At 33.4% G+C, this 13677-nt stretch overlaps 3 protein-coding genes across 4 annotated transcripts; all 3 read right to left on the bottom strand.

Moving 5' to 3' along the window:
• Nucleotides 1-542: 542 nt before the first annotated feature.
• On the bottom strand, nt 543-4463 carry LOC113861101 (heme-binding-like protein At3g10130, chloroplastic). The gene is made up of 10 exons (XM_027493715.1): nt 4424-4463; nt 4085-4332; nt 3904-3990; nt 3732-3802; nt 3211-3312; nt 2963-3067; nt 2083-2218; nt 1543-1652; nt 1340-1447; nt 543-976 (listed from the first exon to the last, which is right to left on the bottom strand). The coding sequence occupies exons 2-9, from the start codon at nt 4299-4301 to the stop codon at nt 1373-1375; spliced, it is 903 nt and encodes a 300-aa protein (XP_027349516.1). The 5' UTR covers nt 4302-4332; nt 4424-4463; the 3' UTR covers nt 543-976; nt 1340-1372.
• A 1051-nt stretch (nt 4464-5514) lies between these two features.
• On the bottom strand, nt 5515-8509 carry LOC113861102 (cytochrome b-c1 complex subunit 9). 2 transcript variants are annotated; one of them, XM_027493717.1, is made up of 3 exons: nt 8283-8509; nt 8147-8194; nt 5515-5758 (listed from the first exon to the last, which is right to left on the bottom strand). In XM_027493717.1, exons 1-3 carry the CDS (start codon nt 8400-8402, stop codon nt 5708-5710), a joined length of 219 nt encoding a protein of 72 aa, XP_027349518.1. In that variant the 5' UTR covers nt 8403-8509; the 3' UTR covers nt 5515-5707. The 2 variants fall into 2 exon arrangements, with proteins under 2 accessions (XP_027349518.1, XP_027349517.1); XM_027493716.1 differs by having other exon boundaries at nt 5515-8194.
• A 1742-nt stretch (nt 8510-10251) lies between these two features.
• LOC113861100 (ribonucleoside-diphosphate reductase small chain-like) lies at nt 10252-11249 on the bottom strand. Its single transcript, XM_027493714.1, has one exon. It carries the CDS (start codon nt 11247-11249, stop codon nt 10260-10262), a length of 990 nt encoding a protein of 329 aa, XP_027349515.1. The 3' UTR covers nt 10252-10259.
• Between the last annotated feature and the right edge of the window lie 2428 nt (nt 11250-13677).

Below are 13677 nucleotides of genomic sequence, written 5' to 3'. Positions count from 1 at the left end.
ATCTCAATTATAGCACATTTGTCAAGTGTACTAACACGTGGCCTTCTGTAAACTGCCATTCCTTATAATGCTGTCTTTCACACTCTTTTCCAATTAGTTATTGGCAAATGTCAATCAGTGCCTTAGGGTTACTGATTAAGGAATCAGAGGTAGAATTTTTTATTAAAAGATGTTATTAATGCACCTCCTCCTTCAATTTCTAATGCATCCTTAATATGATTTTCAATGAAATTTATACTTTTTATTCCTTAATCATTAATGCATTGGTTAACAAAACCCTTAGTTATTTATTGGTTTCCCAGGTATTCTCCATCCTTTGGGTGTAAGACTAACCTCTTTTACATATGGAGCAATATGGTTTAGCCCTCTTCAAGTAACAATTTTCGGGCGCAAACCTATTCTTCCCTAGGAGCGTATATTGCTTACCACAATCTTTTCCTCCTTATTTACTAACAACTTAAACGTTTGGTTTCCTGATATGTGATTGCTGTAGAAAGAACCAAATCAAGGATATAGAAGCATACATGTCAACATACCCATCATTGATATCACAAGTGGATATAAAGTTTGACATTACCATCATCCACAAAACAGAACCAGAATAAAATAAGAAAACTGACATGGTGAGTTAAACATAATACACCTACTAAATATATAGTCAAGTATTGGGTGGAGTTCGATTTGTTTAGGAAATTGTCTTGGATTTAGAACAAACACTTGTCTCTCTTCTGCATTCTATAAGACATGTTTTATGAAGCAATAAAATCATGAACTATTCCTACGTAGACTGATCTAACATTTTGTGCACAAGCTCATTAAGGAACAGTAACAGATCTTATTAATTTAAATATGACGTGGTCTTTCTCTCCATTTTTTTTTTTTTGGGGGGGGGGGGGGGGGGTGTGAAGCAAAGATGTCAAACCATCAACCAACTTCTCAATACTGCCAAAAAGTCAAGGCGCGCATGGGTGTATATCTGAAAAAGCAAGATGGGAGAAGGGAAAGTTACGATTTACATGAATCTTCTAGATCCAGCTATTTATAGGTAACTTTGAAAAAATTCAAATATAAATTTCCATATTATGTAACATGTTAACAATGCCAGATATAAACATATCGTAAACAGGTAGACCCTCCCATCAATTTGATGGTAAAACAGCCAATCACATTATATATTTTTATTAAAAGAGATGCATCAATATTGAGTACAAGATTTATACACAAAAAAGGCAAGCATCAATATCGAGTACAAAAAATCTTGAATTGAAATCCAATTCATGATATTGAACAGGTTAAACTTTTACAGCTTATAAATGCAATGATGGAAACTCAAAAGTACCTCAAGATTGTAGATTGGCTTATAATATTGTTCCTACTTATCTTTCCATTCCACCTCCAATGCAATCTCATTACGGCGTTGAAATGGAAGAGTGAATGGTGGATTATACTGCCAGAAAATAAAAGCATAGTTGACATTTGAAGAAGGGATCAATGGGTAAAGTTCAGAGACCTTTGAACCCAATATTGCATTAAGAATCTGACCTGTGCAACTTCTACTGAAGTTCCCTCTTTAATTTTAAACTGCCTGTCACTTTTTAAAGCTTCTTGCAGTTTTAGTTCACGCTTCTTAACTTCTTCATCATTCACAAAACCTGATTCAGTAGAAAGAAAAGAAAATTATATGTTTGATTGAGGATAAATTAAATTTGGATAGAACTTTTATCATTTATGCTGCAATACAAATGTTTAGGGCAGTCTGATTTACTCTTCTATATAACTTTATGGTTAGCCAAGCACAATTCATACTCAAAGCATACCAACATTCTATTGAAATAAAAATGCAACACATCCATGCACCCAAAAAGCAAACAAGAATTTAACACATCCAGATCAACATACACACATCAATAGATATAAATATACATGTGATCAGAATAAATCAACTGTTTATTATTTATGCTTCCTCACAATAGTAATGCCTTTCTGCATCTAAAATTCAAATAACAAACAACAGGGGAAATATGAAACTAAATTAAGTTTAAATATAAATTATTTGCCAAAAGCATCCGGGCAAGAGCACACCTGAAAAAGAAACTACAGCAACTATTTTTCTGGGCACCTCTTTAATCCTCACAGAGGAATCGTTGGGTAGTGGCAAGTCAGCACCATACTTTGATGGCATGACAAAAGACATTTTCCACTTATCTTGATCTTCATTCTAAGATAATATCATTGATAAATTAGAACACCATAAAATAAATACATATTGAAAAAATAGCTCCCAACTACATTCTGGTATTAATTATTAAATATGAAACTTCGAGAAAATAATATCATAAAATCCACATTTAAGAGCAATGTGATGCCAGTACACTGGATATATATCATAAAATAGAAAAAAAAAAGGGAAGATAATAAAGTTAAAATGATATCTTATCGGGATAGATATAGTTGATTGCTAAGGGGAAGAGAAGAACAGTATCAATTTATCCAAACTGCAAACTATTATCAGACAGAGCTACAACTTTACATATTAATTAGCCCATACATTAAAGAATTTATGAATTCAAAAGAATTTTCAGGTGTTAGCTCGGTATTTTGGTAAGATCATGAAATATCAGCCTGACAAAATATGCAAGGGCAGTCTAGCCATTGTTGAATCATCAGCAGAGCTTTATTTCAATTCAACCTGAATTCCAGAGGGATGGAATAATTTCACTGCCATTATTAACAAAAAATTTTGTCAATTGTTGTGCCTACAGGGGTTTTAGCTTTGGCATTTTAGTTACTACTTACTAGCTAGTGTTGCCATGATATGAAAAGGCATGTTTCTATAGTTATCTTTGCTGAAATGAATTCATCTTAAATTAAAAATATAACACTACTAACTTTCTGCCAATGCATATGAAAAGATTGTATTTGAGATCTTTCACAAAATCCATGAAAAAAAAAATCATAATACCTTTGTTGTTAACACGGGAGTTGTCATATCCATTTTGATCCCATCAGATTGATTCTTACTTGTGAAAACAGGTGTAGTCATCTCCATTTTCTCCTTCGGTGTATTCTACCATCACAACAACAGCACGCATGTATAACTTCTCTCTTCTCTCAAAAGAGAAGCAGAAAACAAAAAGGGGAAGTGCCAAACACAACCCAGTAAAATTTTAAAATGCATGAGTGTGGTTCAGTTCTAAAATATATAACTACCTTACCAAAAAGGTACTCAGCTAGGACATTAAAGGACCGAGAAGCACCATTGAAATCAAACCCACTCTTCCCGGGCATTGTTGTCTCTGCTACAAAGTAAGGCTGCAAAGATAATCATCAGATCATGGGGAAACATTCCCAAGACCAAATGGTTAGTCAGTGACAGTAAAGCACTTAGCATTGCATGGAAGTGTTAAGGCATCCGCTTGTATGCCAGGATTCTGTAACAGCATATCAAATCTAAAACCTAAAATATCAACATCAAGTAAACTGAGTACTCTACATGCAGGAAGCTTAATAAATCATACAATAGGTTCCATTCCTGAATGCAATAATTTATACGGTTTTGCTAACCATTTCCCTAGAGGTAATGGTTAAGAAATCAATAAATAATTATTAATTTGAAAATTATGTTTGGAATGCATTGTAAAAGCATGAAGAAATCACATTACTCTTTAGAAAACAGTGAACTGAACCACAACTTCATATCAAAAAAGAAAGGGAGCTACACACACACACACCTCAACTTCCCTGATCTCATACTGCTCCCTTCTACTCAGAACTTTGAATTTAACAGTCTCAAGGTCCGGAACTGCAACGAAACTCCAACACCGAAACAGTTATTACGCAAGAAAAAAAAAGGAACAAATTAATAGCAATTTGTATATTTAACACCGAAATTTAACTCCGTACCAGTCATCAACGCCTCCTCGAGAGTGCGGCTTTCAAATCTTTTCGGAAACACGTATTTTGCAGTCTCAGTGGTCACATCCGCCAAAACTGCGGCATGAATTAATTAAAAATTGCAGAGTGAAAAAAAGAAGGAAAGGTTGCGAGAGAAAATCACGAGAAATATTTGTTTTTGAACATTTACGCCGCTGGGATAGAGAAGTGGCTTGAGAAGCAAGGGCGAAAATGAGAGAGATTCGGGTTTCGAATGGTGACATGGTTCGTCGGCGCGTGGTGATTCTCTCGCCGGAAGACGCAGAGTTGGTGATAGAGAAAGTTGACGAGTGTATGTTGGGTTTCACAGGAATCGAGGGAACCATACTCGATTGCAGAGAAACAGAGGGTTTGCTAACAGGAAACATGTTTTCTTACACTGCTTTCTTCTGCTTTTTTGAATTTCTGTTGCTCTCTGCGATTTTGGTCCACTTGTGATTATGAATTTTCCCCGCACAACTATTTACACGTATTGAGCATTTTTTGTTTTCCAGATACTTTGCCTCCAACCGCCTCCATGTTCTCTTATAAGACAATACACACCGCATAATAAAATTATTAGTTATACAAATATTTAAATTAACATAATTTGTTTTAAGAGAGTTACAATATAATTATAAATTAATTAAACACTCAAACAATATATCAATAATTAAAAGCAATATTAGAAAATAAAAAATTACAATAGATTGGAGAGTATTATTATTATTATTGTTATTATATTAACTACACAGTTTTATATATATATATATATATATATATATATATATATACTATTTAATACATTTTTATTAATATTAATATTTATATTTATGACATAAAAATATAATAAATACTTTAGTTTTAATATAAATTTATTATTAATTATGTAAACTCAATTATAAAAATTAAAGTTAATAAAATTATATGTAATACTACTAACTTACTTTCACTATAATAACCCTTGAATTTAAGGTAAACCTCTACACACTTGATCGTGAACTCAAAAATTTTACTGGCCAATTACAATGAGGTTTCAACATTTTCTTGTGAAAATTTATTTTATATTCATATTATACACAGTTCATTTTTTCAATTGTTACTTTTAGCCTTACCAGCCATCAGCAATCATTACGGAAAAATGTGGACACGTGCCAATCCATCTTCTTCAGTCTATTGCACATAATGGCCTTGGTTAACTCATGCTTGCTTGTAGAATCTTAATGCGTATTTTATTCTAATTACTTTTAATATGTAATCATTTATTATTTTCAATATATATCTTGAAAGAATATTTAAGAAATAAACAATTATTTCTTTAAATTTAAGTGTTTCCAGACATTCATTTAACTTTTTTAAGATTATCACTTTTTTTTTTTTTTTACTCCAACACTCCTAGCATCAATAGGTCACAACAAACTCCCTGCACAGCTGCTTTGAATATATTCTCGACAAGAATTTTGATGTCATTAATCATTAGTGTTGTTAAATGAAATTACTGACCATTTATTATTTTAGAACATGTAAACTTTCACAAAATAGGCTAACCTGAAATCCAGCAATTGGCATAAACAATACTTCCCAATAGATTGTTTGAAAAAAAAAAATACAGAATTCTGCAGTGGTTCAATATTTAATATTTCCATCAGCCAGTAAATGAAACCACTCATAAGAGTTAAGCCTGAAAGAGACAAGCATATCGCACTTATTGCAAAAAGGAAAATGCTTCCAGAAGGGAATATTCACTTCAAATTTCCAAATTCTATTAAAACTTCAAAAATGGCTAACAAGATGGTCACTCTTCTGATTGTCTTTGCCCTAGCACAGGAATGTCTTCATATCGTTTCTGCAAAAGAAATTGCATTATAAAAACCAGAGTGTCCATAGTTGCATCTTAAACACTAGAATCATTAAAAAAAATGGTTGGCAAAATGGTACAGCACTACAACTAATATACAGTGTCTTCTAGCATAGATGGGTTAGACGGCACAAAATTGCCTATAATTAGACATACAGGATCGCTCCCACCTATTTTTTAATTGATACTATGAATTAACCTTCTGCCAAGCATAAATGAGGCAAAGAAATGCATTTCAAAATCAGAAATATAAAAATGGGCACATGCCCCAAACATGTAGCTCCAAGATTCAGCCATTTAGTGAATACACAATCTTCTCCCCCTCTCTTTTCACTCTCCTCATGGTAAAACAGATGGAGAGCGTATTTACACCTTAACATTTCTATTGTGACTCTTATTTGATTAGATTTTATATAATCTCTCTAAACAATTAGTTTCATTAACAAATGAGAACGTTATTTCAGATAAAAAATAATTAGATTAGGATGGACAAAAGAAACAAGAGAGTAACAGCAAACACTTTCATCAACGGAATATCAACCAAGGCAACATTTTTAATCAGGCCTTCAACCCCTAATCAACAATGATTTTTACTCTATATTTGATCATTTAAAAAAATAAAAAATAATGAACGCCAGAAGAAAACCTACATAGCATTTGGTACATGTACAAAATGGAAGTCCAATTCTCCTTGGTTCCACCAATGGACCAAAATGCACCATTTTCTAACCTCTTGCTTTGTTATATTCTATTTTCAAGATGTACATAGAACAGAACTCATGTTATGTTCCATCCTGTTCTTGCACATATAAGTTCTATCCAGCGCTACCTTATTTTGAACAATGGAATACCAATTACAGCATCTTTTTTAACTTTTAGTTCAGAAAGAGATCAATCATGGAAGCAAGCTTGTCAACACGTGACAGAGAAAAGACAAGTGAAAGAACTAGTTAGTGAAGTCAGAGACAGCAAAATTGGCAACAGAAACCAACTTGTGCCCCTAGATAATTTTGAGTTATTGAGACAAGGAAATTGAAAAAGGAAAGGGCTACATCAGAGATAGAGTGAGTGTATGCGTCTATGTGTGTGTTTTCCACCATATTAGAGAAGGAAAAGCCATTTCTTCTGTATCTTTTCTTCTGGGAGGCAAGCAACCGAAGCATGGTAAACAACGAAATTGATGTTGGATGAACAAGAATAATATAGTTGATACTGATCAGTGAAAGCAAAACTATGATGTGTCAAAATGGCATCATCCGCAAACAATATGATGACTCAAATGCCAAAGTGATGTTAAACTATTTGTAAACTACAATTGAATAGTATTTATAAACATTGAATTCAACATCATAATATAAAAAACAAGGAACATAGGCACAACCTACTGAAGCAGTACCTAAGTATGTGACATTATTAAACACTAAAAATAAGTTGTGGCACACAAAACTTAACAGACCATGCATGTATTTAGAATTCCTTGACTATAACTTTACACGGATAGTAATTAGTATAAGGTGCAAACAATTATGAAGTAATTAGATGAAAACCATTCCTCTGCATGCTTTAACATTCTGTAGTGATGGAAACCTAAAGACTTTTTCCAATTTTGACACTGTTGTCCAGTCAAAATCTGCTTATAGATCTTTTAATATTAATATAAAAACCTTTCAGAGAAAAACCAAGCCTAATCCAATTGAATATAACATACATAGTGATCTAATTATAAATCTAATATACTAGGATGTAATTGTGATAAACTGTGCTCTATTTTGCAGTAGCAAGAAATTAAGTTAATTGGTAGTCATAGTCATAGTACAACAACAACCAATTCTTGGACCCTTACTGGTGTTAGCCAAAAAGATTGCACCCATTTCATGTTCGCTATGATTGATGGTCATAGATTCCAAATATAATGTTAAAGTGAACCAACAATTCAATAAATAGTCATAGAAAACAAGAAATCTTAAGAGATCTTTTCAAAACCACATCCATAAGTTCAATAAAGAAAGGGAAAAAATACCATGGACTATATTTTATTGCAATCGAAACAGTAGAATTGTAGAAATATTAGAAGCTTAATCCCTTCAAAAGTTATACGCACAATATAAAGATCTAGAAACAAATATTATTCAGAAGAATGTAAATTTGACGGAAAAAACGCCTTCTAAGTTTCACAAAAAATAAAACATTAAATACAACATCAGATCCAACAAGAGCATCGTCTCAATTTGCCCAGTCAAATTTATTGTCTGAGAAAACTAACTAGTGGGATAAGGTTTGTTTGTGGTTGTTGTTGTGGAAAACTAACTGAATATGGCAATACATGCACCATAACATCAACGATAGATTAAACATAGAGTAAAGAAGGTTTATTACCCCAACATTATTGCGCTCCCAGAGCTTGTGAACACCATAATCAACAGCCTGCAACCAATAACAGGAATAAATCACTCAGCGAAAAAATAACAAAACGGTGAATAAAAAGAGAAAAGAGAAAGGAAAAATGACGGACCCGTTCACCGAGGAAGGCACCAGCAATGACAAAGGTAACATAGACAGAGTTGCGACGCATGACGACCTTGTAAAGGCCTTCGAAAATGCCTCCTCCTCTTCTTCGAGCCGCAGATTCCATGGCTATTAACTTTGCAGATGCACTCGTTTCGTTTCGATTCTCTGTTCTAGGGTTACCTTTCTCTTCCTTCCTCCCTCTTTCTCTTGCCAATGCAAATTAAATTCAGATCGGAAATTAGGAATTGGTCACCGCTTCAAACGGACTTTAGGATCTCACTTGGACCGGACCCCTGTCTTTATGGGCTGGGCTTCATTGTTCTTAGAATTCAATTCCATGTCAGAATTAATACGATATTTCGGTAGTCATTTTTTACGATAGCTTTTTTCGTACATTAATTTGTAAAAATTAATAAGTTGCATATTGCAGAGTTTTATTCAATACAGAAAAAAAATTTAAAAAACTAATTTAGTATTAAAATATTATTTCATTAATAAAAAAATTAAAATATAAAAAGTAACCAAATATGAACAAAAACAAAAAAACCGTAAACGTCTTCTTTAATTTTTTTTATTATCAGGATTTAATGGTTCACAGAAGCTCCTTCCTTCATCGTAATTTAGTTTTTTTTCTTTAATTTTTAAACAACTAAAATGGAAAGGAAAGAGCTAAATTGTCGTGCTGAGAATGGAAATGTGTCTCATAGCCGTGGTTCAAATATACCTGTGTAAATACTGGCATGTTAAAAAAAGGGAGATTCATTTCGAATAAAAACCAAATTACATTCCTTATTTCGATAATTCGCATTTTCCATCTGCTGGTGTAAATGGCAGAATAAAAACCAAGCTCTCGGGAATAAAGATTGTCATTTTGATGAGAAAAACAAGTCATATAACAATCAGATGAACTAATTGTACTGAACTAAGAAAGCCAAAAAGAAAAAAAAAAGTCATATTAGTAGACTGTTCATCAATTTTCGAATAGACTCCTTGTCCTCTAACCAATCACCCTTACATCTAAATAATTTTTAAGATCTACTCACAATAGTCCCTGTAAACCGTTAGGTGCACCAAAACCAAATACAGTGCAATAATAGTTCATACCATAAATTGACTGCAATTAGAACTCAGTTGAGTTTTGGTGAGTGAATAGACTGCCAGTATTTTGTCTTAGTCGAAGCATGTTTCGAAATGAATCTTCCTTTCTTTTGCATGCCAGGATTTACCTTTTCACCATGATTCTAAAGCACCAAAAATTACATCCAGTAGCTAAAATTTTTACCTGCTCACGTAACTTTCGTTGATTGAGCATTTTCTTATGAAAATTCTTCTCCATGCCCTGCTTCACAGATATAAAGGCCAATTTGCATTACAGAACTGTTTTCCATTCCTACTTTTTTGTGTAAGGTCTGAGGGAAAAGCTTGTAAAGAAATGAAAAATAAAAAAGACTCTAAATAACTTTAGAACAATTAGATGCATTTTTTAATTAGATTAAGCGTTAGGGATTTAATTTTCCCTCAAAACACAGATTTTCGTTATAATGCTTTGGTCACAAAATTCATAAATTAATCCAAATACATACTATAACGAGTAAAAGATATTCATAACAATGTACAGTCAATGAACATCGTCAAAATCTTTATACATGGCAAGAACAAAATCACTTTATACCAATCCCAAGCCAAATTATAGAATAAGCCTTCAAGGAATGCAAGCATTGTATCCAACTATCCATCAAAGTATAGTTGAAATGTTAAGCTACTCCGCTTATTCAGTAACAGGTACACGGGTTTCCTGTCATACAGATGTCCCAGCCCTTCAAGAGGCCTGGAATCTTCTGTAAAATTGAATGATATTTGGTATTTGATAAACTGAATGTATACCTCTACTTCAATGAATTGAAAATAATAACAATAATATAATATTAGTATAATTACACGAGAAACAAAAAAATAAACATTAAAGGGTCATAAATATCAATTAGAAGTCCTCGTCCATCTTGAAGACGTGTGCCCCTCCGTTACCGTTCAAGCTAGACATAACGGAAGCCTTCTGGTACTCTCCAACGCGCTTCTCGAAGAAGTTAGTTTTCCCCTGAAGCGATATCAGCTCCATCCAATCGAAGGGATTCTGAACATTATACACCTTACCGCACCCAAGCGCGTCCAGCAACCGATCCGCCACAAACTCAATATACTGACTCATCAAGTCCCCATTCATCCCCACCAAAGCGCACGGAAGCGCGTCGCATACGAACTCCCTCTCTATCTCCACAGCATCACGCACAATCTCCCTCACGCGCTCCTCACTGAGCTTCTTCCTCAGAAGAGAGTACAACAAGCACGCGAAGTCACAATGAAGTCCCTCGTCTCGCGAGATAAGCTCGTTGGAGAAAGTGAGACCCGGCATCAACCCGCGCTTTTTGAGCCAAAATATCGCGCAGAAGCTTCCAGAAAAAAATATCCCTTCCACGCAAGCAAAGGCAACGAGGCGTTCACCGAAAGAATCGGAGGCCTCAATCCAGCGTAAGGCCCATTGGGCTTTTTTGGAGACGCAGGGGATGGTGTCGATGGCCCGAAACAAGCGATTTTTTTCTTTGGAGTCTTTTATATAGGTTTCGAGGAGGAGGCTATACATTTCGGAGTGGATGTTTTCGATGGCAATTTGGAAGCCGTAGAAGGCGCGAGCCTCAGAGACTTGAATTTCTTTCATGAACCTTCCGGCGAGGTTTTCGAGGACGATGCCGTCGGAGGCGGCGAAGAAGGCGAGGACGTGGGTGATGAAGTGGCGTTCGCCGTCGGTCAGGGAATCCCAATGACGGAGGTCTTGGGAGAGGTCAACTTCTTCGGCGGTCCAGAAGGATGCTTCTGCTTTCTTGTACATTTCCCAAATTTGGGGGTATTGGATTGGGAACATGCAGAAGCGGTCTGGGTTTGCAGCAAGGAGTAGTTCTTCTGGAATCGCAGGCATTATGATTGGGATTTGGAGGGAATATGGATTGGAGAGGGATTAGGGAAGGGTTTGAGTTAGAAATTGGAAATTGGGGGAGTTAAGTAAGGATTGGAATTTTGAACTGAAGATTTTTAAAAGAGGGAAAATTAGAGCGGGTAATTTTCAAGTTTTTGGTGTTTTCAGAAAGTTCGCGGGAGAAGACTGGATGACGTGGAATGGGGCAATTTTGGGATTTTGTACAAGTTAAATCCCGCGACTGCAAGGGGATATTTGTTTTACCAATATGCCCTTGGGGATAGATGAGCATCAGCTGGGTGAGAGGGTAATTTTATTCTTTTTCCGTCGATAAAGAGCGTAGATATTTAATAAAGGTGGATTTTAGGACTTATTTATTTAAATAATTTACTTTTTAAAATTAATTTTTAAAAATAGGGTAAATTTAATATTTTATTTTTTTAGTATTATTTTTTGTTAAATCAGCCATAGAATCATTTCTGTATGTCCAATACAATTGCAGAAGTTAACATATGTCATGTCTTTCAACAGTATTGGATAGTTAGTGTTGATAGTATAGTCATTGGTCAAAATACATCAGAAGTTGACGTGTGTATCGAAGCATTGTTTTATCTGATGGTCCAACATGTAATACAGCTTTTATCCACTTCATCCAAGGCTAATATATACACTTTCCGTTGGTGTTATAAAAATTGCACTGCCCCACAGAAAGCAGCAAACAATTTAATTAAGCAACGGTTGGATGGGTACACCTCCGGCGAACGCGTTGCCTTAGCATACCAAGTATGGACAAGTTTGGCTGGTTGAACGGAGGTGGTAACGCATGGCAAATGGTATCAGCCACCCTTGTGGAGAGATTCAAAGCATGCCAGGGTTAGTCATCCTCTACGGAAGCATAGTCAAAAAGAAATGGGCCGTTAAATCTGCTTTCATGGCTCTCTGTGCATTTGCTGCAGTTGTTCTTTGTTGAGTTACGTGGGCTTATAAGATGTCCTTTGGGGAGAAGCTGTTACCCTTTGGGAAGCTGGGCTTGCAATGGGCCAAAAGTTTCCTTTTATTCCATGGCCATTGGCCACTATGGTGTAGAGAAGATATGGTAATTTAAAAAAATATAGAATTATTTTATACAGTTACAAATGAAAAAAAAATTATAGATGTTAAATAAAAATATGAAACATTTCCAGTAAAATGTAGAGAGGATGAGTGCAGTGCAATTATATGGACTTTCAAGTTAAATGTTCATAAACTTCTCCTCTGCTTTATGTGGTGATTGCACTAATGGAGAGTATACATATAGTGAAATGGATAAAAATCGCATTACATGTTGGACTATCAGATAGAATAATGTTTTATTACATGTGTCAAACAAGTAATATTATTGTCCTGCACTTATACTTATACTGCTAGTAATTTTACTAACTCCTGCACTGTTAGCATTGACTATCAGATATTGCTGTGAAAGATAAAAAGTGTTAACTTTTGCATCTATATTAGTTGCAGTAGAACGATAAATTAATAAAATATTATTAAATAATAAAAATAAAATAAAATAATTTTTATTATAAAAAATAAATAATAAATTTAAGATATATTAATTATTAAAAAAATTTATACTTTTTATTAATATTATTAAATATATAAATTATTAATTATATTATTTAATATCATAAATATTATTAGAATAAAATTTATATTTATAAAAAATATAACTGACTTAATTGTTTTATTTGATCTAGTGATTTAATTTTTTTATAAAAAAGACTTTAAATAGTATTTATTAAATTCTTATAAGATAAGATTTTTAAAATTTGTATAAAGAGTATTTTTAATACTATATATTTTTTTCTCTCGGCATGTCAAGTGTTGTTTTTTACATAATTTTTTTAATTTACTAACAATTTGAATCCTGAATTGTTTATCCGTTTTTTACTTAATTTTTTGTTTGTTTTTTATATAATAGAACATTTATTAATAATTATCACTTTTAAATATTTATATAATATATTTTTAATGGTTTAATTAAAAATATTTTAATTTAACAATACACGTATATGTACCAAAAAAAAAACATTAATAAGAGATAAAAAATAATGGTTGGTTAACACGGAATAGACGAAAAGAAAAAGAGAAATAACTAAGAAATAATGTTTTTTTTAAGAAAAGTAATATAGTTAAAAAGTAATCGAGTTTTAACTCTACCAATGGCCACGAACTTAAATTGTACAAGGCTGTTTTTTTCGATGCCATATGGTTTGTTGTTTATTTAGATTCTCTTAAAATATATATATTTATCTCTCATTAGAGTTTTGCACCCAAAAAAATCCTCTCGTTAGGGTTGTTTATAGAAATAACTCGATAATTATATTGCATATATTATTTTATTGTGCTTGTTATTTCACACGTATGCGCTAACAAGGGCTCTTGTTAGAAA

Source organism: Abrus precatorius, unplaced genomic scaffold (genome assembly GCF_003935025.1).
Source record: "Abrus precatorius isolate BTA unplaced genomic scaffold, Abrus_2018 Scaffold3, whole genome shotgun sequence".
NCBI lineage: Eukaryota > Viridiplantae > Streptophyta > Magnoliopsida > Fabales > Fabaceae > Abrus > Abrus precatorius.
Note: the sequence above shows the minus strand (reverse complement) of the source record. Positions and strands in the feature narration are given on the sequence as shown.